Source organism: Mirounga angustirostris, unplaced genomic scaffold (genome assembly GCF_029215605.1).
Source record: "Mirounga angustirostris isolate CCGP_5_RB_7025 unplaced genomic scaffold, mMirAng1.0.hap1 SCAF_10, whole genome shotgun sequence".
Taxonomy (NCBI): Eukaryota; Metazoa; Chordata; class Mammalia; order Carnivora; family Phocidae; genus Mirounga; species Mirounga angustirostris.
The window spans coordinates 123,123,895-123,148,194 of NW_026991718.1; the positions used below are offsets into that span (position 1 = coordinate 123,123,895).

Genomic DNA, 24,300 nt, shown 5'->3' on the forward strand with positions numbered 1-24,300 from the left:
ATTTTCTATGAATCTAAAACTGCTCTAAAAAATAGTCTATTAATTTAAAAAAAAAAGTCCTTTATGGAATCCAAGGCTCAAGTATCTTCCCTTTCAGAAAGTCTTTCCTGTTCTCCCACCACACTCCCAAGATGGGTTGGGGCCCTTCCCCCAGGCTCCCATAATATCCTGGGCATTTACATTCTTATGGCTGCATCTGTAACATTTTAATATCTGTTTGTGTCTGTCAATTAATAGCTGTGGTTTGCTGACCTCTGGCCTGGAATGCAGAGATGGTGAAAGCAGGTAACCATGCAACCAGTTAGCAGATACTCAGGGATGCCTGGCAAAGGGCATTCTGTTCCCTCAGCGTACTGATGACATCACTTGGGTGTAATTTTCATGAGCCCTCTGACCCACCAAGGCATTTTCTGGATGGGGACAGAAGGCACAGTCCGATTACATTAAGTCTTATTTCAACCTGAGCAATCTCTAGACTATTGATCTTTTTGGTTTGCCAAAGATGGATCCCCATGGAGAAGTTTTTGCACTGGGAAACTCTTCCAGGGTTCAAATCCTGTGCTTTGTTTTGTTTCGTTTTAAGATTTTTATTTATTTGACCGAGAGACACACGAGAGAGGGAACACAGCAGGGGGAGTGGGAGAGGGAGAAGCAGGCTTCCCACCAAGCAGGGAGCCCGATGCGGGGCTCGATCCCAGGACCCCGGGATCATGACCTGAGCCGAAGGCAGACGCTCAACAACTGAGCCACCCAGGTGCCCCAAATCCTGTGTTTTTAATGTCAAATCCATGCTGTTTACATTACACAACATCCTCTTTCACTCTTGCTCAAGTTAAAAGTGTAGGGGTCACTGGCACAAATGCCTATATGACAGATAACGTAAATGAGAAAAGCAGACTCGAGTCAGGAGGGGACCCTGGCACTTTGAAAAGTCTATGCCTGACCTAGAGTGGGCAGTCACTCCTTGGCTTCAGCCAATTGTTGCCACACAGAAATGTGGACACAGTGTTGCCAGACAAGGCACTGAAGCCGATTTCTGGTCACACAGAAATCGCTCAGTCTTTAAAAAATGTTGGCAACTAACACAAATGGTTTAGAAATACTGGAGCGGGCATAGTGGGAGGATAAGGCATCATCCAATTGAAATGGGGTTTTATGATGAGGGGAAATAGCAAGGAAAGGCGGAAGGTTAAGGGCGGCTTCTGGGGAACCTCAACACGGTCACACTCAAGGAGCTTATCACTTGTCTTCCAGGTCTGAGTAACCACCAAAGGATTTAAGCAAGAACAGGAAGATAAGAATGGCATTTTTTAAAGAGTTGATGGGGGCAGGGCTGACGGTAGGGTGATGAGTTAGAAGTCTACCATTCAGCTAAGTAAGAGTAAAGGAGAGATGACAAAGGCCTATTTACTTTGTTCTTTCTCGTACCAGACTGTAAACTCCAGGACAGCAGGGCCCAGCAGCCTTGTGCTTGCTGTGTCTCCAGCACTAAGTACAAAGCCTGCTCCATAAATATTTGTTCCAAGAATGAATGAAAGGGAGGGAGAGGAGGTGAGAGACATTCTGGAGAACTGAGTGGGGGGCTGTAAAGGCCGGTTTCTTTTCCTTAAGCTTCCCCTAGGAGCCTTGGGCAGGGCGTGTCTCAACGAAGAGATCGGAGACACAGGCTTCAAAAACAAAACAAAACAAAAGACTTGGCCGGTTCGATTCCTGGCACTTCACGTGGCCTGTCCTGTCCACAAAAGGAGAAAATGATGAGTGCCTCGAAGGGCTGAACGGAAGATTAAGCGACAATTGAGGGATGAGCAATTTCTGTCCTTCCCTAGGTCCAGTATTCCCAAACCACACAGCCAAAGGGGATTGACCTCAGCTTCCGAACCGGTGGCGATTCCTTTTTGGGTGGGGAGGGAACCGATGACCCCGGCATCTGTGGGCCTGGCCCTGCCGGGTTCGAGCCCAAGGAGGGAGCGCAGCACCGGGGGCTCGGGCCCGCCCAAGCCCTCGCTTCGCCCAGTACCCCCGGTTCCCACACATTCCCCCCCAGCTCCGCCCCCTCTTCTCCCACTGCCTTTCCGCCCCCCGCCTCCATTTCCGTCCTCCTCAGCCCGCCTCCTCCTCGCTCCCGGTCCGCGGCGTCCGGGTCTCCGCGCTCCTTCCTCCTCCCTCCGCCAGCGCCCCTCTCGGGCGGCCGGGGCAACCCCGTGCCCCGCTCGCCCAATGAGGAGCCGGCGCAGGGGCGGGGCGGGGCTCGGGCCGGAGCGGAAGTGGTGACCGGAGCGGAAGTGGAGCTGCCGCCACCGCCGCCGCCGATTCCGGAGCCGGGGTAGCTGCTGCCGCCGTCGCTACTGCAGCCGTCGCCGCTGCCGCCTGAGGAGTGGGCTTGGGAAGGAAGCGGTCACCGCGCTCGGAGCTTCGCTCACAAGCGTGTTTGCCTCCTGTTGCCCTCCCCCGGTGAGTGCGGCGCGGGGTCCGCCCGGGGCCCCTGGGGGCCCAAGCGCGAAGTCCTCCCCGCCCCCCCCGGCGGCGACCGCCGTGGCGACGCGGGCGACCCGCGGGTGGGCCCCGGGAGTGGGTGGCGCGCAGCTTCCCCGGCCCCGCGCGGCCGTCTGTGGCGCGGGCCCGGCCTGGCCGCGGCCCCTCCCTGTTTCCGGGGCCGGGCCCTTTAGCTCTCGGAAAGGCCCAGGCAGCCCTCGCCGCCTGCGGCCCTGCCCTGCAGGCGGGGTGCGGCTGCGTACGGGGTCGGAAGGGACCTTGAGCCGCGGACCCCCGATCCTCCCTCCCCACCTACCTTCGATGCCCGCGCGACCCCTCCCTGCTCCTCGGGCGGCGAAAACCGACCCTTTAAGCCCTGTCACCCTTGCTCCTTGCTTTCTGGTTTCCAAAAATTAAAATTTAACCAAACACGGGCGAGTTTTCGAGCCCCAGGGCCTCTGTTGACCCCCTCTGGATGGGTAAGGGGTTTAACCTTGGGAGAGAGCAGAGGGAAAACCCCCCCTCCCACTTTGCAGTAAAGCCATTTCATCATCGTTCGCTGGTTTGGGAGCCTAGCAGGACCCGAGATTTCCTGAGAAGCACAGGGTTGAGGGTTGAGTCAAGAAAAGGCATTTGTTGGAACCGATTACTGAGTCAGGCCCGATCTCCAGGAAAAAAAAGATCAGAGACTGAAAATCGGGAGCGTTTTCCCACGGTATTTACCGTCATTTAATGCCAGAGTCTTTTGTCCTCACCCCAAATTCCCCCATACTGTGTGTTACCACGTTTTTAGGACTGAAATTTGCCTGGTGGCCTCCCTGGTGGTAGGGAAGGGATAGGATTGATTTGGGCCCCCTTTCTTCAGAGGATTGAGTACATCTTTGTCTATTGCAAATGGAGAATGCATGTAATGGGGTTTTCAAAGGTGGCAGTATTGGTAAGACAATTTGCCAGCCTTTCCGTAAAAATGCATGTCTCTTGTCCTTGTCTTCACTTCTTTTCTTTTTAGTAAGGCTAGATAAGCATCAGACTCTGATTTTACTTGCTGTATGTGGGAGACCGGATTTGGCAGGATGATGTTGGGAACATACAAAATCAGGTGGCCACAGGATCCAAAAAGAAAGATGAAGCACTTTCAAGAATATGAAAATTGTCTGCATTTCTCACTGTGTCTCAATTGTTCATACGAAACCACACATATAGGCAGTTTATAGAACTGGACACGTGGCTACTCAGCTTTTTGCATTTTCTCTTTGGAAATGTGTATGTATAAATAATGTTTGATTCTTAGTGATTTTCTTCTTGACTGCTTCCAGTGTACCCCATTTCTCAGGAATATCTCAGTTGTCTGAGCCCTCATTTTTCTTGGATCTATTTCCTTAGAAGCATACAGGAGGGTGAGGGTAAAACCTCTTAGTTTTACTAGACCCAACTTAGAATTTTAGGTGTGGTCTTCCAAATGGAAGAGTAATAATCCAGTAGCAACTGCTGAATGATCTTCCTAGCCTCTCTTTTCAGTGAGATAAGAAACCATTCACCCATATTACAGATGAAGTCTTTATGAGAAATGAGGTAATTTGGCCTAGACCACACGCCTAGTTTTTAGATTGAATATCCTCATTCATCAGGAGCAAATATTTCTGGACTGTCAGCCCCTGGAGTATGGCTCCTACCCTATAATCTTCTGTACATTTCCCATCATGCAGTGCTTGTGTTATGTTGAAGCCATTTTAGAATTGGAGCTCTATAGATCAGGGAGGCAGCCTCCATAAAACCAGGCTGAGCAAATCCCCTGATGCTAGTTCTGGAGGCAGAGTCTCCAGAGATTTGAGCCACTGCGAAAAGTGCCTTTTGCTCATTTGGCTGTGCATACAGAAACAAAGAGCACTGGACCTGGAGTCAGATAAATTTGACTCAGGTCTTGCCTGCAGCATTTTCTAACTATGGGATATTCACTATGTTACTTAATCTCTGGTTCTTAGTTTCTCTATCTCCAGAGTTGTCTTGGGGCCTTTTTACAAGCTGTAAACTGTTAAGTACAAGCTTTTGGTTTTGTTTTTTTAATCACAGAATTCACTATTAATGGCTTTCTTTTTTCTCTAGCTGCATTCTGATGAGACCCACCCCTGCTTTGTATACGTGTTGCTTTCAAAAATTGATATGTTATTGTAGAACTTGTGTACAGCATCTGCAGTCTTTCTGAGCCTGTTTTCTCATCTGTACAATGCAAATGGTAATAGTCTTTGTTGTGTTCCTGTGATAAACTCAATAATCAAAATAAGCATTTGGGATATAGTAGGTGTTTAATAAATATTATTTGACCATATCCGTGAATATACATAGAGACTAGATACAGGATATTGCTATATAGCATAGACACATAGACTCTATCTGTATGTGATTTATTCAGCAACTGATGAGGTAGCATCAGGGCAAATAGTCTATAATAATAATAGTATCACATTGCCTACTATGTGCCAGGCTTTGTTCTAAGCCCTTTACACATGCTAACGAAGCCTTCATAACAACCAATGATAGGTAAGTATTGTTAGCCCCATTTTACAGATGAGGCAACTGAGGCGTAGAAGAGTTAAATAATTTTCCCCGGGGTACACACACACACACACCCACACACCCACACAGCACAAGGTAAGTAAGTACTGGAGCCAGGAATCAACCCCAGGCAGTCTGGCTTTAATGGTAAGTGTCTAGCAGTGGTGGAGCATGTTTCATGTGAACACCGTTTAGTCCTTAATTTTTCTTTTTTTTTTTTTAAAGATTTTTTATTTATTTATTTGAGAGAGAGAATGAGATAGAGCATGAGAGGGGGGAGGGTCAGAGGGAGAAGCAGACTCCCCGCCGAGCAGGGAGCCCGACACGGGACTCGATCCAGGGACTCCAGGATCATGACCTGAGCCGAAGGCAGTCGCTTAACCAACTGAGCCACCCAGGCGCCCAGTCCTTAATTTTTCTTTACATGTATCCTATTGAATGTGTTTGGACAGGAATTTTAGCTATTTTTGAAGATACATGTGTAATTTATTGGAGGGACTATATTCCTTCTGGCCTGTGGGGATGATACTGCTGGTGTGCATCAGGAAGCAAGCTTGTGAAAAGCCCAGTGTTTCATCAGTTACTTTGTGCCATGCTGATTTATCTTAAGACTTGGTTCTTCATCTAACAGAATTTGGTCAGGACTCCCATCACTAATTTTGGTTTATCATACTACTTTTTCTGTAGATTTTTAGATTTTCCATATTTTGTCAGGGAGGAAGAGATGAGGAAATAGTAAATTATAATAGTGAATTATGTCCTATTTGGCTTCCTGTTCTTTCGGAGGCACCGAACTGGGCAATTTTCCTTTAAGGAATAAGGATACCCCAGAATGAACTAAGATTGACTGGTAAAGGGACTTTCGTTCCTTGGTTCCTACATTTTTCTAGGGAGAGGTGACAGACAAGTCACACTAGCAAGAGGGCAAGAAATTCATTGGATAAAAGCAATTTTTAAGCATTACAACCATCTTGGTCTCCACACGAGTATGGTTCTGGCAGTCATCTGTATGTCATGGGGGAGAAACTTAACAGTTGGAGCTGGATTCTAAGGGAATTTTTCTAAGGGGAATACTTAGGGAGGAAAAAGAGACTAAAGTACTTTTCTATTTTGGGATACGTGTGCTAAAAGCCAAGTAAGAAAGCTTACTGCTTCTGGGCTAAAAGATCTTCTAATATAGGCATAGTTACGTGTTTCTAATATGTACTTATAATGAGATGAGATTGATTGATGGCCTCAAGAGAACAAGTCATTCCCAGCAGACTGTAGGTTAGAGGGATGACTTTTTTTTTTTTAATATGGCCAGTCCTCACTTACGTAAGTTTCTTCCTGTTAGTTTTATTTCATTGTTTTCCCTAAGAGACCCAGCAGTAAAAAGTTATTTCTGAATGGCCTTGACCTGGACAGAGGTGACAATATAAGTAGATCTGAGTCCTGGCCATTGTTACTATTTGCCCACAAACCTCACCTTAAAGCTTGTTTGATAGTCTGTTGAGCTTTTGGCATGTGCTGTTTTTAACTTAAGTTTGATTTTTAAAGCTAGATAAATTAAGGCCAATCCCTGAAACCTCGCTGTGATAACTCTGTATGGTTTTTTTGAAAAATTGTCCATTCTGTCTTTTCCAAAAGTAAGCATTGAGAATCATAGTTGATTGTTAGGCGTTAGTGCCACACAGGAAAGGTGTGTACCCATTTTACCGTGTGACCCTGGGCAAGTTACTTTAGGCATCTATAAAAGGGGACAGTGGCACCTACCTCATAGAATGTTTAGGATTAAATGCATTGATAATAAAGCCCTAGTGCTTTACACATTTGGGTAAACTATAAATGATGGGTATTTTGGTTATGTTTACTGAATCAGTTAGCTGGTATGGACATTTGGGAAAAGAGGAGATGGACAGAAAGTACTCCAAGGGCTTGTTGAAACTCAGTTTGAATCTATAAATATAAAAATTGGTAGCTAAGAAATGTTAGTCAAAAAGCATAGTGTTGTTTCCTGATTGGAGCTGGGGTGGCTCTATTCTAAAGTAGACTAAGGCAGAGGATAAATATAGTCTGTACTTTATAGGTAAGAAGTGGTCTACTTACCTCTGTCCACATAGGAAATAACAGCCTTGTTCACTTCTTTTAAAAAGTGCACCAAGTGATCAAATAGTCATACTCAGCATGGCACGCATTGTGCCACACGTTGCGTACCCAAAGATAAAAGTCTGGGTTCCTACCTTAAGCTCACAGTCCAGTGTGGGAGTCAGTAAAGACATTTACAGTAAACTATGCTAAGTGCTACTTTAGAAATAGGCATAGGTAAGTTAACATGTGCCTTTCTTGTGAAAGTCTTTGAAGAAATCCATCTGGATTTAAAAGAAATGAGGTGTGTAGGAAGTATCCCTTCCCTGGCTGACCACGTTCGTTAGAATTTTGTGTGGCTGCCATTTGAGTGCTTACAGTGTGTAGAGACTTCAGTATTTTGCATCATGAACTAAGTTACTCTTTCCAAGAGCCATATTAAATAGATTTGCCTATTTTATGCATGAGAAAACAGAGATCAGGTAACCTATGGCGTTGGTGTATGGTACTGGTAAATTGGGCTGGGTCAGTCCATTATGTTGGTGGGCTCAAAGCTTTTGAACCCTATTCACAGAATTGACCAATGGAGCTGTGTTTATGGATCAGAATTAGCAGATTGTCTAGGATTGATCACCTAATGCCAAGAGGTTAATTTATTGTCCTGTCTGCTGTTGATTCACAGTGCGTGACCTTGGGCATGTCATTCAATACTTCCCATTTTTTAAAGTTTAATTTTGGCTAATTGGACATAATTAACAGTGATACTGAACAACTGATATGGAAGAGGGAAGAGATTTTGAAGTGGAAGTGAAGTTTCCCTCCACAATTCTGTGTTTGCTGGACATCAGTGCTAATGATTTTGTACTTAGGACATGCTGGGTTTAATTTTCTAACAGAGAGCTGGCAAATGTTTGAATGGAGTTCAGTTTATGACAGGACTGTGAAATTTGTGTGTAGAATGGCACAGAGACAATTTTAGAGTGGGTGTTTTTCAGTGAATAAGAGCTAGGAGTACTTCACTTTTTCTGGGTAACACCCCCTAACCACCCGGCCCCACTGACTTTCTCAAGTCCCTCCTGCTGTAGCTTGGCATCTGTTTTTCCTTCAGCAGAGTGACTCCGGAACTGTAACTCTGGCCTTGTGGTGCTGTGGGTGCTCTGTCTGGAATGGTACGACTGTGAACACTAGTCAGAATTTACTGTCAGTTCCTTACCCCATGGAAGCTTGTGAGTCTGGATTTTTAAGATGCTCCTGTCAGTTTTCTCTCCAGATTCATAACTCTGCTCATCTCTTTATCTCCTTTGGCCTTTGATTTCCTCAGTTTCGTCTAGAAAAACATAATGTGCTCTTTATTCATACATTGGTGTTTTTTGTACCTACCTGGAGTATCCTTTTTCTCTCCTGGCAGAACCTCTCCAGCCCAGAAAACCAGTGAGGACCCAGCCACTTTTATTTTTTTTTATTTTTTATTTTTTTTAAAGACTTATTTATTTATTTATTTGAGAGAGTACATGAGAGGGGGGAGGGTCAGAGGGAGAAGCAGGCTCCTCGTTGAGCAGGGAGCCCGACGTGGGACTCGATCCCGGGACTCCGGGATCATGACCTGAGCCGAAGGCAGTTGCTTAACCAACTGAGCCACCCAGGCGCCCCGTCCCAGCCACTTTTAAACCAAACCTCTTCCCTCTAATTCTAGCTGGTTGCTTCTTCAAGAAGCTTTATAACCCTTAAATATGTGCCGTCTTCTTTTCCTACTGTGGGAGTGTAAGCTCTCAGAGGCGAGCACCACGCTGTTCTAATTGTATTTCTTGTGAATTTTGAGAAAAGTTCCTGGACATACTGGTAATGTATTCATTACAGTGGTTTCAACACACATTAAATTATATGCACTACATTTTTATGAAATAGCATAAGAGTAAGAATGTGTTGGAGCGTCTAGATGGCTCAGTCATTTGGGTGTCCTACTCTTGATTTCGGTTCAGGTCATGATCTCAGGGTGGTGAGATCCAGCCCTGCGTTGGGCTCCACCTACTGAGCGTGGAGTCTGCTTGAAATTCTCTCTCCCTCTGTCACCCCCCTCCAAAAAAAGCCCAAACCAAAACAAAAAGAGTAAGAATGTATCTACTGAGCCTTTACTCTGACCGGCATCATCTAGCCATTTTTTTTGTACATCCTTGAAAGCTGCTAATGTTTCCTTTTAACATTTCAGGTTCAGAGAAGTTACTCTAAAAATTGCCTAATTTCTCTTTAGAAGCTGAGGTTTGTAGTATGTAGGGCTTTCCTAGAAACAAATTCCATTCCTGTGTGTTTCATTATAGAGGTTTAGTAATCCTCACACATGATAGACAATGGAATCCATAATTTTAAATTTCTAGGAAATTATCAAATTCAGTTAAAGCTCAGTATTTCGGAATTGAGCATGGGGCACCTGGCTGGCTCTGTCAGTAGAGCACGCAACTTTTAATCTCAGGGTTGTGAGTTCAAGCCCCCCATTGGGTGTGGAACCTACTTTAAAAAAAAATTGAGCCTCTTTTCTTTAAAAACAAAACATAGCTGAAAGTTCAGTACTTCTAAAGGTCACATTTCACAAGGTCATTCTCTTCCTTTGCAAGGCTGCTTTATTTATTTATTTATTCATTCATTCATTCATTCATTCATTCCTTCCTTTGCAAGGCTGCTTTTTTTTTTTTTAAAAAAGTCATTTGTATTTTTATTTTTTCCCTCTTATACTTGGATGTCTACTTCTGGCCCCTGGGAGATGGCCTCTGAGTATCCTGAACCTGGATAAGAGAAATCCCTTAGGCAAAGAATTTTGAAACAGAGGACCTTGATTGGTTCATAGATACTCTTGTTTCAGCATTTACTGTCAGATTTGAGGTTTCATGTATTTGAAGGAAATCCTGTTATTTCATGGGCACCCTTAGAATTATTTTTCATAATATTCTTTTTAGGGGTGTTTTACGAAAATAAAATACTTTTGCACATCTTTTTCTCCTTATTCCTATTATATGTATCTCTTTAACCAGATCTATGACATTAAATCTCTTCTTTTGACAACCACATAGTCTTGGACCAACTGTCCCTTTTCTTAACCTCTCCCCTGTTAGATATTTAGATTGTTTCCAATTTTTCACTAAGTATTGCCGATTTAACCAGCACATGCTTCCCATTCGTCTAAAGTGCTGCATCCAGTGGCTTAGAACAGATAGACACCCATCATTATCCTGTGGCTGTGCTTGAGAACTGTTCGGAGGCATCTCTGTGTCTTCCAGATCTGTGCCCAGCGCAAGGAAAAGTTTGCTCTGGTGTCTTTGTGCTATTAGTATCAGGCCTGATGGTGAAACTGCAGTCTTTTAAGGTTTTTTAGGAGGCAAATAAAGGCTCTGTTGCTGAGGTTTTTCTTGGTGTAGGACATTGATTGAAAGTCTTAGAAGAAAAGTAGGTCCTGATTATAAACCATCACTTCTTAGCATTCAGTTCAAGAAAATTCAATTAGGAACTATTGGATAAAAGTGTTACAGTTAACCTGTGTCCGTTTTGAGGCTATTGAAGGGTGGAGTCTTATCTAGGAATGTTAACGTTAACACTGTAACATATTCCCTTCCTGTAGGAGATGAATCTAGACTTGCTTTCCTTCTCATGGGTTGTATGTTAAATAAATAAGAATCCAGGCACCTGGGTGGCTCAGTCGGTTAAGCGACTGCCTTCTCAGGTCGTGATCCCAGGGTCCTGGGATCGAGTCCCACATCGGGCTCCCTGCTCTGTGGGGAGCCTGCTTTTCCCTCTCCCACTACCCCCTGCTTGTGTTCCTGCTCTCCCTATCTCTCTCTCTCTCTCTGCCAAATAAATAAATAAGAATCCAAGCTCACACTGTGGTCTGAAACAGTGATATGTAGGTCCCGTGAGATGAACAACAGTACTTCGATTTGGTTTGCACGATGCATTTTTAGAAAAGATTTCCTTTAATTCCCTGCATCTCCTCTTCACAGCACGTCTTCTGAGGAGGGTGCTGTATCTCCAGTGTACAGATCGGAAGGCTGACATTGAACAAGTGCACATGGCTTTGTAATACACATCCCTCTGTTAGACCTAGTCGTGCTGCCTTTCTGCTCTCCCGCATACAGCTGCCCTGGGTTCTTTCTGCTCTCTCAGTACTGATTTGTTGAAAAAATTTACAGGGGCGCCTGGGTGGCTCAGTCGGTTAAGCGTCTGCCTTCGGCTCAGGTCATGATCCCAGGGTCTTGGGATCGAGCCCCTTATTGGGCTCCCTGCTCGGTGGGGAGTCTACTTCTCCCTCTCCCATTCCCTCCAGCTTGTGCTCTCTCTCTCACCTTCTCTCTCTCTCTCTCTCTCAAATAAATAAATAATCTTAAAAAAAAATTACAGCTACTTATCTGAGCATTAGTTTTGTGCTTGGCACAGTGTGAGACCTTAAATGAGAAACAAATGTGAAGCTTTCCTTTGAGGACATATACACGTGGAACTGCTTGTAAAAGGACACTACTCTTCATCTGTACCAGCAAACATATGTAGTGTAGGCCCCGGACGGTGTGATAGGCTACAGGTGCGCTTGGATTCACAGGCTGGTACCTCAGTTGGGGGCTGGGGTAACCATGGAAGACTTTTTAGCCAGTTGGATGGATAGAGTTCGCATAGAAGGAAATAAATAGGAGAGCATTCTGGAGTGTGGCCAATGATAAAGCCTGACAGGTATGGAAGAGCCAAAATCATGAAGGACTTCGAAGGCCAGGCAGAGTTTAGATGGAGCTGCCCAAAAGAGAGTCATTCAAAGTGACTGAGTGAGGGTGACGGCAGGACTAAGAGTCACTTTGTTTTTCTTCTTTTTTTTTTAATTGAAGTATAGTAGATATGCAATGGTACATTAGTTTTAGGTGTACGAGATAGTGATTCGACGAGTTGATGTGTTAATTCTGTGCTCACCCAAATGTAGCCACCATCCGTCACTGTACAACGCTGTTACAGTACCACTAACAACATTCCCTGTGCTGCACCTTTGACTGAGTAATTTTAAAGTAGAGTGCAGGAATACAAAACATGAGGATTTAATGTGCTTGTAAAGAATAGGTGCTTTGAATTATTTGAGCAGAGAGAGAACTCTGCCAAATTTGCAGTTTTATTCTTTCATTTGGGGATCTGTTCATTCATTCAGCAGATGCTTGTTCATACTAATTATGTGCAAGGCACTGTGGGAGATCTGCCTGAAAGAGTTGATGGTGTGGCGAGGGACTTCAAGATATATACAAATAATTTTAGTACTGGAGAAATGTGATAGGACATTAAGCGAGGTATAGATGAAATGCTTTGTTGAGAGTATATTACAATTTCCACATGTGACACTAGCTACATGTGGCTGGTGGCTATCATATGAGACATCTCCAGCTTAGCGGCTTAAGAAAGGCTTCATGAAGGGGATGGCACTTGAGCCATGCTGTGAAGAATTTTGTATGCTGAGTAAATGGGAAAAGACATTCCAGGCAGAGGGAGTGGCTTGGTGAGCAAAGACAAGGAGACACAAAAGCAGACTCTGTAAGAAAACCAGTTTGGCAGAAGCACAAATTGTGTGGAAGGCATGTTTTGGCAAAAGTCGAGGAAGATAAGTTGGAAAATCTTCAATGACAGGAGGGAATCTGGCTATATCAGCAGGAGGGAACTTTAAAGAATTTTGAGCAGGAAGTGACTCGATCAAGGTTTTAAGAATGGGTCTGATCATAGAGACATGAAGGGGACTGCAGGTAGTGGATCTAGGGAGAGCGTGAATGGGAGGCTTAGTGCAGATGTAGAACTAGGAGGAATTCCAGATCTCCCTTGTCTCCTGCCTTCCTCCAAACTGCTGGGTGTTGTGTAACCCATTTCCTGTTGAAATTGGTCGAGCTGCTTCAAAATCCGTGTTATATAAGTCAAAAGTTACGTAAGCAGTAGGCAGCAGGACGTTTAGCTGTGGATTTTGTTTGTTGTAGTTGGGTGTGTGTGTGTGTGTGTGTGTGTGTGTGTGGAATTACATTTTTTTAAACAGATGGGTACATTTTTTAAGCATGCATTTGGTCTTACCATATCATGATGGCTCTCAGTGTCCAAGGGCTCTTCCAGTGATCCTAAAGAATCTTAAAATAGTTGGCTCCCCAAACAGGCCACATTTGATTTTGAGAGAAATAGGGCATGTACCTTTGGGAGCTCCCAAGGAGCAGTCAGGGTTCTCCAGAGAGGTGTGATTGAACTTTCAGTGCTTGGGAGGGGAGCTTAATTGGGGGGCCTGGTAAGGCCAAAGAGCTTCATGGCATCTTTAGCAGTGTTGGTCTTTTGTATTTCTCTATTACTCTTTTATAATGCTGCAGGGGGTGGCTTAGCTCTGAATTGGCTTTTGGCCAGTACTTTATTAATTGGAATCTTTCCTGGTATAGTTGTGCAGGTGCTGTTTGATGAACTTTGGAGTGGGCCGCTGAATGACTGCTAACTTCGAATTTGTCTGCAGACTGGACATTTCTGAAGTTGTTTAAAAGTTAACTTCTGTCTTCTCACTTTGAGGAACAAAGAAGTAGGATTATTTGCTGATGGAGGTTGTATCCTGATTGAAAGACTTTGCGGTCAAGAAAGTTAGACATAAACTGAGAAAGTATGTAATTGGAAGCCGCAGAATGGTGTCCTTTTGATGTACTTTTTTTTTTTTTTTTTTAAAGATTTTACTTATTTGTCAGAGAGAGAACGCGCACAAGCCGGGGGAGCAGTAGGCTCCCTGCTGAGCAGGGAGCCCGATGCAGGACTCAATCCCAGGACCCTGGGATCATGACCTGAGCTGAAGGCAGGTGCTTAACCAACTGAGCCACTCAGGCGTCCCTTTTTTTTTTTTTAAAGATTTTATTTATTTATTTGGTAGAGACCGCAAGAGAGGGAACATAAGCAGGGGGAATGGGAGAGGGAGAAGTAGGCTTCCCACTGAGCAGGGACCCTGGGATCATGACCTGAGCCAAAGGCAGACGCCTAACAAACTGAGCCACCCAGGCGCCCCAGGCATCCCTTTTGATGTACTTTTATCAGAGTAGACTAGGCTGTGTTGTGACAACAAACAGCACCAACATCTCAGTGACTTCACCCAACAGATTTCTTTTTTTTTTTTTTAAAGATTTTATTTATTTATTTGACAGAGAGAGACACAGCGACAGAGGGAACACAAGCAGAGGGAGTGGGAGAGGGAGAAGCAGGCTTCCCACCAAGCAGGGAGCCCGATGCGGGGCTCGATCCCAGGACCCCGGGATCATGACCTGAGCCGAAGGCAGACGCTTAACAACTGAGCCACCCAGGCGCCCCTACTCAACAGATTTCTTTTTCACACTGCCATGGCCAGTGCCAGCCTATAGGAGTCTCTGTACAACAGAGTCACTCAGGGACTCAGGCTACAGGCACTAGCCACCATCGAGAGCACATGGCCTTCTAGGCGCCTGATGTCAGAGAAGAAAGCCTGGCAAATGACATACAGGCTTTTCACAGTTTTCACCTGGAAATGGCATCATTTCTGCTGTTTCATGACGTAACTCACCCTGTGACCCATCCTGAGGGCCTGGGGGCTGCCAGGAAATGTAGGAGAGCAAGTGGAATGTTTTGTGAGGATTATTATCTCTGTTACAGTCTCATTCCAGTGACGTGGGTGAAGATGTCAGGCAGATCAGGTGAGACTTGCTTCACTTGAGTGGAAGCTTAGAATTGGCGAGCCTTATAGAGGACACAGCTCGAGTATGACTTAGATAATAAGCCATGGGAAGAAAAATAGGAGTCCTGGACTTACAGAACCAACTCCTTCTCAGTTGTTTAGATTTGGGGGAGATCTTACCATTGTGCTCCATCTAATAAAACAGTTTCATGTGGTAGGGCCCTGTCTGTAGGATTTCTCACTTGAAAATACAGAAATGACTTGAGGCAAAACCATTTTGTGAGGAGAGGGCAATACTTCTTTTGCTTTTTTTTTTTTAAATATGTATTTGGCAGGGCGCCTGGGTGGCTTAGTTGGTTAAGCGACTGCCTTCGGCTCAGGTCATGATCCTGGAGTCCCTGGATGGAGTCCCGCATCGGGCTTCCTGCTCGGCAGGGGGTCTGCTTCGTCCTCTGACCCTATCCCCTCTCAGGTGTTCTCTCTCTCTCATTCTCTCTCTCTCAAATAAATAAATAAAATCTTTAAAATAAATAAATAAATAAATACGTATTTGGCAGAGGGTGAGGGAGAAGCAGGCTCCCTGCTGAGCAGAGAGCCGGACGCGGGGCTCGATCCCAGGGCCCCTGGGATCATGACCTGAGCCGAAGGCAGCCACTTAACTGAGCCACCCAGACGCCCCTTCTTTTGCTATTTTAAAATTATTAATTGTTTTCAGTCTTAAATTGTGATACTGTGTATATTGTAATGAAAGAATTTGGGGTTTTGTGGGGGTTTTTTTAAGATTTTATTTTTAAGTAATCTCTACACCCAACATGGGGCTCAAACTCATGACCCCGAGATCAAGACTTGCATGTGCTACTGACTGAACCAGCTAGGTGTCCCTGTAAGAATTTGTTCTAAAAATACTGATACTTCCGCTACTATTTAAAGTAGTATTTACCGTATTATACTTTAAGAGAGTAGTGTATTTTTACACTGTGGCACAGATGGAGACATCGAAATTTAAATTAACAGTGCATAAAACTTATTGGTTAACAAAAATTTTTAGCTATATATTATCCAAAAATTACTGCATTCTCTCTAAATAGTTATTATTATAGTGGGGAATTGACTAAGGTGAGGTGAATAATTTGAGGGGTATTTCCTGATCGGTGTATAGAGGATTTGGTAAGCTGAAGTCACTAAAATTTTTGTCTACTTCAGAAAAAATTTTAAATGAACTCAATTATGGTTTGAAGTTGTGTCTTGAATACACCTATCTCTTACAGCCTATACCATATAGAAAATTAGTGCCTGATAATTTGTACATAATGCTCTAAACTTCTCAAAGCACCTTTACGTAGATTAGGTCATTTGTTCTTACAGCAGCCCCACAGAGAGTAGGTAATGTTCTTACTTTCCAGTAAGGAAATTGAAGCTCTCAGAGGTTAAGTGATGTGACCAAGGTCATACTCCACTTGTAAGTAGCAGAGCTGGTGCTAGAAAGAGCCAGATCTGCCTGCCTTTAGTTTATGCTCTTGTCTACCGTGTGTCCTCCAAGTTAGCAAATTGCAGAAGATAAGACAAAAATGGCTCCTGTTTTTTCAGGTTCCTCCTGCTTGATGGGCACTGCCAGATGTAACATTTAAAGTCCTGTCTTTGCTTTAAGATTGAGGCAATCCTCAGACTTAAGGTGTTTTTCCTGATACTGTGGGGGAAAACCAGATTTGGCAAAACCAGACAATTCCTGAAAGAAGTTAAGGAAGTGTATTTAGCATAAGCTTCTAAAGAAATAAGTTCTTCAGCAGCCTGCATGTGTTGGGGACGCAGATCAGGCTCGTGGGGACAGAGAGACTGGAGTGTGCGGTCTCTTAGCAGTGTTGCGGGCACAACCCTTGCCTTCTCTGAAGCTCCATTTCTTCACCTCGAAAGAGGGGGAAGGAATTGTTGTGAACATATCTACCCTTTAGACTGTTAGGAAAATTAATTGGCAAAACAATTAGCAAGGTACTTAGCCCTGTAAGTGCTCATGTTCAGTATGGCGGAGGGCATTTGCAACTGCACCTTTCATATTTACACATGATTCTTGCCAGACGGGTTGGAAGGAGGTTCACACATGCATTTCCAGGGCCCTGAAGCCTGACACTTGCTTTCTCTCCCTTCTCTCTCTCTCGCTCCTGTTCTAGGGAACGACCATGGATAAAAGTGAGCTGGTACAGAAAGCCAAACTTGCCGAGCAGGCCGAGCGCTATGACGACATGGCTGCAGCCATGAAGGCCGTCACGGAACAGGGGCACGAACTCTCCAATGAGGAGAGAAATCTGCTCTCCGTCGCCTACAAGAACGTGGTGGGCGCCCGCCGCTCTTCCTGGCGCGTCATCTCCAGCATTGAGCAGAAAACTGAGAGGAATGAGAAGAAGCAGCAGATGGGCAAAGAGTACCGGGAGAAGATAGAGGCCGAACTGCAGGATATCTGCAATGATGTTCTGGTAAGAGGCCAGGGTTTCAGTGTCAAACGGCGATTTCCAAACAGTATTAATGTAACATTCAAATGCAAACTCTCAAACGGCTCATGAGAGAAAGGTGTCTGAATATACTGGAAAGCTGCAGTCGGAACTGATTTTTAAGCATATGATGTGATTTTTCTCACCTCCTGTTTGATCAGAGGTTGCTCATCACGAATGGGTATTTTCCTCTCCCTTCAAAAAGACCTGTGACAAACAGGAGCGATGCATCCACGTCCCTCCATCTTTTCTTTAGAAATTGAGTGCATATAGGCAGGCTCTCAGGTAGGTGCAGCCACAGATAGGCTGTTCTGTGGCCGAGCCGCGATGTCATCTCCAGCCGGGGAGGCGGGAGCAAGAAGCCAAGCTCCGGGTCACCCTCTCCCAGTCATGTCCGCACAGCGTAAGGTCCTGAAAGTAAGCGACGTCTGTCAGTTCGGCCTGCGTTCCAAAGCCAAATCAAAAATGGTTTGGGGATCGTCATCTCCTGGGTTTTATATAAGCCTTAGTCAGATGATTGATTCGTAACTATTTCGCTCTGGCCAAGGTCTGGGGTTGGACGGGAGGGGTGCGTATCCTAGAGCAAATCATGATCATATTGTCTTTCCCTCACATCCTGAGCCCACTGGGAACTTTCTTTTTCTTCCAGGTGAAATCAGGTAAAAATGAACGGTGAGGGCTGCTTTGAAGGGAAAAGGAATTCACACTTGTGGATCTACCTCCTCCCCTGCTGGCTGCCTCTCCGAATTACTGCCCATGACACCTTTCTTTTGAAAACCAGTACAAAGCTTGTCAGCCATCAGGCAGTACTCCTCCTCCCTAAACCATAAGGAGTTACACCCTGTCTGTCTGCAAAGAGTATTAAAATGACTACTGCCCCTTGCGTCTTCTCACTTTGATTAAGTCCCCTTACAACTAAGCTTTTGCATTGAGCTGCTCTTGTTAGACTCATGGTATAAGAGTGTCACGGCTAAATTTGTTGCCTGCTGGTAATTTGGGGGTTTGTTAATGGTGCACTAATTCCTGAATGTTAGGTGCATCTGGTATTCAGATGAAGTATGGCATGCATTCCAAGGGCAAGAAAGTTCCATAATTCCTGAAATGTAGACCAGCTTTTAAGAGCATCTGAAAGAATGTGAAGAAAAGCATGGTACTTACTGCCTCTTAACCAGTTTTTCAGGATGCCACATTCTAAAACAACTCTTCGAAAATATTGCTCTGTATACGAAGCTTGGACTCCTTCAGAACTGCTTTTGTTGTAAGCATAAATGTTTAAAGGAATTTATTATTAATAATAGTATTAGCTACTTTTTGAGTGCTTACTACGTGCCAGGCATCGTGTTAAGCGCTTTATGTACACTAGCTCATTTATCCTCATAACTACCCTAGAAGATGGCTATTGTGCTTCCCCATTGTATAGCCGGGAAAACTGAGGCTCAGGGTGCTTAAATCTTTTGTCCAGGGGCACAGATGGTAAACGGCAGAGGAGGGATTTCTACCCAGGTCTGATTGATTTTCAACTTAGTTTTTGGCAGTTTTGCTCTATTATCACCTTTTTCCTCCCCAAAGAAAGATTTTTTTTCTTTTTTTAAATTACAGAAGTAATACAGGTTCATGGTTTTAAAAAAGGGGGCGGGGGGTGACCAGGCAGAAGAGTATAAATCAGAAAGTAAAAATCATTTCTAATCCTATCACATAGAGAATCATTATTAACATATTGATCAATATCCCTCAAGAGTTTTCCCTTATGTATTTGCGTGTACACATACATATTTTAATATTAAAATAGGATTCATGTGGTACTTATGATCTTTTTGTTTCACTCAGACTTCTTTTGAGAACCTTTCCATGTTACCGGTGTAGTTCTGCATCATCATTTTTAAGGCCTTACGTGGCATTCCATTGTATGGCTATACTTTAATCAACCCCTTGTGGATGGTCAGAGTGATTTTTAATTGAAGAATACAGGCATCTGCTGTTAGGACCTGGGCTAAAAACCACTTAAAAGCTTTGGATGCAAATTATTATTATTTTTTAATCTTCAAAATTATTTAGAAGTGGTAGTGTGTCTTGAATCTCAAACATAGTTTTAACATCTTGTAAATAATATTTCCAGATTCTTAACAGAATGTGAATCATTTTTTAGGAGCTGTTGGACAAATATCTTATTCCCAATGCTACACAACCAGAAAGCAAGGTGTTCTACTTGAAAATGAAAGGAGATTATTTTAGATATCTTTCTGAGGTGGCATCTGGAGATAATAAACAAAGTAAGTAACTTTTTTTTTCTTTAAGAAATTTGATCAATAGTGGAGCCAGTTCTCCTTACTAATTTTAAACAGTTTTTGCTTTGTTTACCATAGATACGAACATCACAGTACTGAGAATTTAAAAGACCATTAGCATTATGCTGACCTGTGGTTAGCAGGTCAGCATAATGGGGGTGGACAAATTAATGTATCTAAGGGGAAAGTGCAGGGAACATTAAAAGTGTGATGAAGTAGTGCATTTAAAGATATCTTTTTCTTTTCTTTTCTTTTTTTTTTAAGATTTTGTTTATTTGACAGACAGTGAGAGAGGGAACACAAGCAGGGGGAGTGGGAGCGGGAGAAGCAGCAGGCTTGCCACTGAGCAGGGAGCCCCCTGCGGGGCTCGATCCCGAGATCCTGGGATCGTGACCCGAGCCGAAGGCAGACGCTCAACAACTGAGCCACCCAGGCGCCCCTAAAGAGGTCTTTTTCTTAAAAACAACAACAACAACAACAACTTGAGGATTATTTGGTATCTCTGTTTTTATTTTATTTTTAAAGATTTTATTTATTTGACAGAGACAAAGCGAGAGAAGGAACACAAGCAGGGGGAATGGGAGAGGGAGAATCAGGCCTCCTGCCGAGCAGGGAGTCCAACGCGGGGCTCAATCCTAGGACCCTGGGATCATGACCTGAGCCAAAAGCAGACGCTCAACGACTGAGCCACCCAGGCGCCCCGATATCTCTGTTTTTAGAAGTAAAACTTCAAAATGTCTGATAGTACAAAACCACCGTAGTAAATAGTGATTTGTTTCCCTTATCACATAAGCGTTTTGTGATGTTGAGAACTACAGCTCTGCTTTATTAAGTGCCTACTATGTGCCAAGTATTTTAGAGTCTTATTTATTCCTTACACAATTCTGTGAGTTCCGGTGGGGATCTGCCCATTTTTCTGATGAGGAAACCAAGGCTCACGGAGGTTTTCACTTATTCCAAGGTTCACATTTAGTGAATGAGTGTTGGGAATTCAAGTTTGAGTCTGTTGACTCTCTAAAGTCCATGATTCTTCCACTGGAGCATATTGTTTCCCATGTTCTATTTTGTTGAAGGTTATTTCTGCTTTGCCCCAAAGCATTTAATGTAGTACTTGGCTTAGAATAAACATGTAACAAATGGTTGTTAATCAGATGGTGGAGACACTGACCCCTTGTTTGATCACTCCTCATTCCTGCGTGCTGTGGTAAAATAACTGGATGGTAATCCAGCATGTGATGACCTAAGAAAGAACCTCCCCTTTAATGTTCTTATCTTTCTTATAGCCACTGTGTCGAACTCCCAGCAGGCTTACCAGGAAGCATTTGAAATTAGTAAGAAAGAAATGCAGCCTACACACCCAATTCGACTTGGCCTGGCACTGAATTTCTCAGTCTTCTACTATGAGATTCTAAACTCTCCTGAAAAGGCTTGCAGCCTGGCAAAAACGGTGAGAAAGACCCTCTGTGGTTTCTGATTGTAGTAAAACACTGCTTGTGTGTGTGTGGTGGTTTTTTTTTTTAATAACTTCTTTTTATTGCCTGAATTTAACAACTGATTGTCCTAGACCTCTCTGAAGATGTTCTGGAGAGAGGAGTAGATCTTTTGTGACATAAATACAGACCTGTCACTTTTTGATTTCTTCTCAACACTTCCTGCTGATTTTTGTTTTCGTTGTGTAATTACTGGTTTGGGGGTGGTTGTAGAAAATTCAGGGGGAAGGTAGCGTGTTGTTTCTTGTCAAGCTTTGGGCTCTGTAGGCCTCTGTTAACGTATTGTAGTCCTTGTACCGAGATTTGAAGTTACAGCTGTGTGAAAGAACTCAGACCAGGTTTTCATTGTGTGTGCTGGGTTACCTCCTATCTTCTATTAGTAATTCAGTCGCCTTTTCTACATATTTTTTAGTCTTTCAACATGCACAGTGTTATTTAAATTTTTTTTTATTTTGGAAAAAGTACATGAAATGAATTCTCTAAGGTCTGTCACTTAATTGAATCAGATTTAGTGGTGTGAACTTCCGTTTTCCCTTTATTCCTTGTATCCAGACCTTTTGAGTTTTAGTAAAGAAAGAAAAGGATTACCAGAAGTATCTTTGGCAATTAAAAAATTATGTGGATTTGTGCTGGGTTGACAGTAATACCTGCTGTCTTATCACATATAGTGAAGTTCTTATCTGGAATTTTTTGTCATTGTTGGTTGGTGCTTTATAAACATGCATTATCTGTTTGTTGAAACAACTAGCAAACAAGGTCATTAATAATAGCCTCAGTTCCCCCAAAGTACTGTACAGGAAAAGAAAGTATATTCATTTGTTAACAGAAAAAAATTGGGCTAAACTAGCTCCAGAGAACCTGTGACAGTCAGCTAAAGGCTCTTTGTTGTAGGCCTTTGATGAAGCAATTGCTGAATTGGATACACTGAATGAAGAGTCTTACAAAGACAGCACCCTGATCATGCAGTTGCTTAGGGACAATCTCACAGTAAGTACTGCTGGTTTACAACACTGCTTCTGGAGGGTTTAGAGTCTTGTTCCTATCACCGACCTAAGAATTCACTATTGCCTAAAACTTGAGGGGATTTGGACCCTGTAAGTAGAGTTAAATGTACTAAATTGCTAAATTGGTTGTAAATGACTGCTGAAGTTTTGGCCTTCGCAGTTCTTGCGGCCTGCAGTAAGACAGTAAGAATTGGAAGCAGTTAAGTGAGATAAGGTGGTCCAGACTGGGCCTGCCTCCCTGAGTGCATTTTAGGAGCCCTGTTTTGATTAGAGCTCTGTTTTTCTCTTGCAGCTGTGGACGTCGGAAAACCAGGGAGATGAAGGAGATGCTGGGGAGGGAGAGAACTAATGTCTGTTGTGCTTCGTGATCTGTTCAATGTCACTCTGTACCCTCCACATATATCCCTTTGTGCGATAAAAAAAAAAAAAAAAAAAGAGTCGTACGTCGACTTTCAGTTTTTCACAGCCTCAGCCTAGCAAAATGGTCCATGGGATAAACAGCTGGTGTTTGTATCTAAAACTCAGATTGGTCACATAAATGCCACGGCATTCTGAAATTTTGATTTTGATTAACATTGATAGGATTACTGTGTGTTGAATTTTTTTTAAACTGAACACTGTGATTATGGGGTTTTGTAACTTAGCAGAACTCTTACTGGTAGAAAAACTAGACCTGAATTATGTGTAACTTTTTGGAAAGTTTAATCTGATATCAAACTAGTCACTGAAATAACAGTTCCATTGTAAAGTTGTACAGAAAGTTATAGAGATTATATTGGGACGTGGAGTGAGACACCTGTCCTGTGACATTCAAGTGTGACAGCAACTCACAGTAGTTCTGCCTGTTTTTTGGGGATTACAGACACTTGGCCAGTTTGGGCTGTTGCCACTCGAAAGTTCGTGACTGCAGATGTCCACAGTGTCTTCCTCTGAGTAAACTCGAAGCCTGAAATGGAAACTCTTTGTGGCAGATAATTGGGTTTTGACACCATGCAAAGGTCCAGTGTTCCTAGAACACGTGACTGACACCCCTTTCCCACAGCCATCTTACTGATTTGCAACTTGTGCTCCAGTAGTGGAATCTGTTTTCCTTGTAACCAGGACCTGAAGAAGAAAAAAGCCGTGTATCTCATGAATGGCCTTATCTGTTTCCTGGGTGATACCTTTAAGAGTCATGTTCTGCAGAGACTGCCTTTCACTTAAGAAGTACTCAGTCTTTGGGTGCTTCCTAGCTTGGGGCTTTTAAATTTTGAAATCAAACATTCTTCCCACTGTCCTTTTTGACTGTTGACTTTGGTTTTTCTTTTCCCTCTTTAAGTTTCTGTCCTCTTTCCTTAACATTTTTTTCTTTTTGAATTCTGTCGTTGTCTTCTGTTCTTTGTTTAATACTGTTTGGGCAGGGTGGGGGCCTGAAGGGGGTGAGCAAAGATGGCGAGCACTTTGGTCAGCAGGCCTCGCTTCAGAGAGTTGAGAAGAGCTTCCAGCACACAGCTCTGGCTTCCTCCGGTTCTCGGCATGCTTTTTGCTCTTCAGTCAGACCAAGATTGAATCAAAGAAGTGTTTTTAAATACCCATGATTTCTCCCTGTGTTGCAGCCAGCCCTGATGACGCTTGTTAGTACCTGTCACCAGATCTCCCACGTGTGCTCCTCCAGCCAAGTTCACAGACCTGTTTGAACAAGACCCTATAATGCAGGGAAGTTGCATGAACACCACAGTGGGGAGAGTCCAGAATAGCCAGGCCTACCAGTCTCACAGTACCCCCTCTCCCTTGAACATTCCACGTAGCTGTAGTGTCCACCTGTTTGTCCATCTGCTGAAATGAGAAAAGAAACATTCATGCACTGATTTAAAACCAAAAAAAAAAAAAGAAAAAAAATCCCTCCCCCCTTTCTAGCTGAACAAAAATGTGCAGTTAATACTTGGCGCTTGAAAATGCAGTAGTGAATGTGGAACGAGCCTGTCTGTATATCTGGTAGCTCTATCTTGCTTCCGTTTTTCCTTACCAGTATTCTGCCTCACGTTTGCTTCTGTGACGGTCATATTGCCTAGCAAGCACTCCTGTGGTTGTGAAAATAGTATAGCAAAAAAAAAGAAAAAGAAAAATCCCCGGTTATTGATGTACTAGATTTGTGTATGTCTTTTAAAAGTTCTAGTTCCCACCTTAACCCGGAATAATCAGGAAAAGTGTAAAAATTCAAAAGTGAAATAAAAAATTTTATCAGTTGCCTGTGAACGGATGTATGGCGCCATCTCTGTCACTGCCAGGACCAGCTACCTCTTCTGG

The 24,300-nt window shown here is 43.6% G+C and overlaps 1 protein-coding gene across 2 annotated transcripts; it reads left to right on the forward strand.

The window, feature by feature from the left end:
• The first annotated feature begins 2,254 nt into the window (after positions 1-2,254).
• On the forward strand, positions 2,255-24,249 carry YWHAB (tyrosine 3-monooxygenase/tryptophan 5-monooxygenase activation protein beta). 2 transcript variants are annotated; one of them, XM_045885822.2, is made up of 6 exons: positions 2,255-2,451; positions 16,918-17,220; positions 19,382-19,505; positions 20,804-20,967; positions 21,902-21,997; positions 22,307-24,249. In XM_045885822.2, the coding sequence occupies exons 2-6, from the start codon at positions 16,927-16,929 to the stop codon at positions 22,361-22,363; spliced, it is 735 nt and encodes a 244-aa protein (XP_045741778.1). In that variant the 5' UTR covers positions 2,255-2,451; positions 16,918-16,926; the 3' UTR covers positions 22,364-24,249. The 2 variants fall into 2 exon arrangements, with proteins under 2 accessions (XP_045741778.1, XP_064429314.1); XM_064573244.1 differs by lacking the exon at positions 2,255-2,451 and adding an exon at positions 4,599-4,705.
• Positions 24,250-24,300: the final 51 nt, after the last annotated feature.

What these genes read in the sequence shown, in the direction of transcription:
- YWHAB (XM_064573244.1), top strand. An exon ending in ATCTGGAGATAATAAACAAA is followed by an intron (nt 19,506 to 20,803) that starts GTAAGTAACTTT and finishes TCTTTCTTATAG; the next exon opens with CCACTGTGTCGAACTCCCAG. An exon ending in TGCTTAGGGACAATCTCACA is followed by an intron (nt 21,998 to 22,306) that starts GTAAGTACTGCT and finishes TTTCTCTTGCAG; the next exon opens with CTGTGGACGTCGGAAAACCA.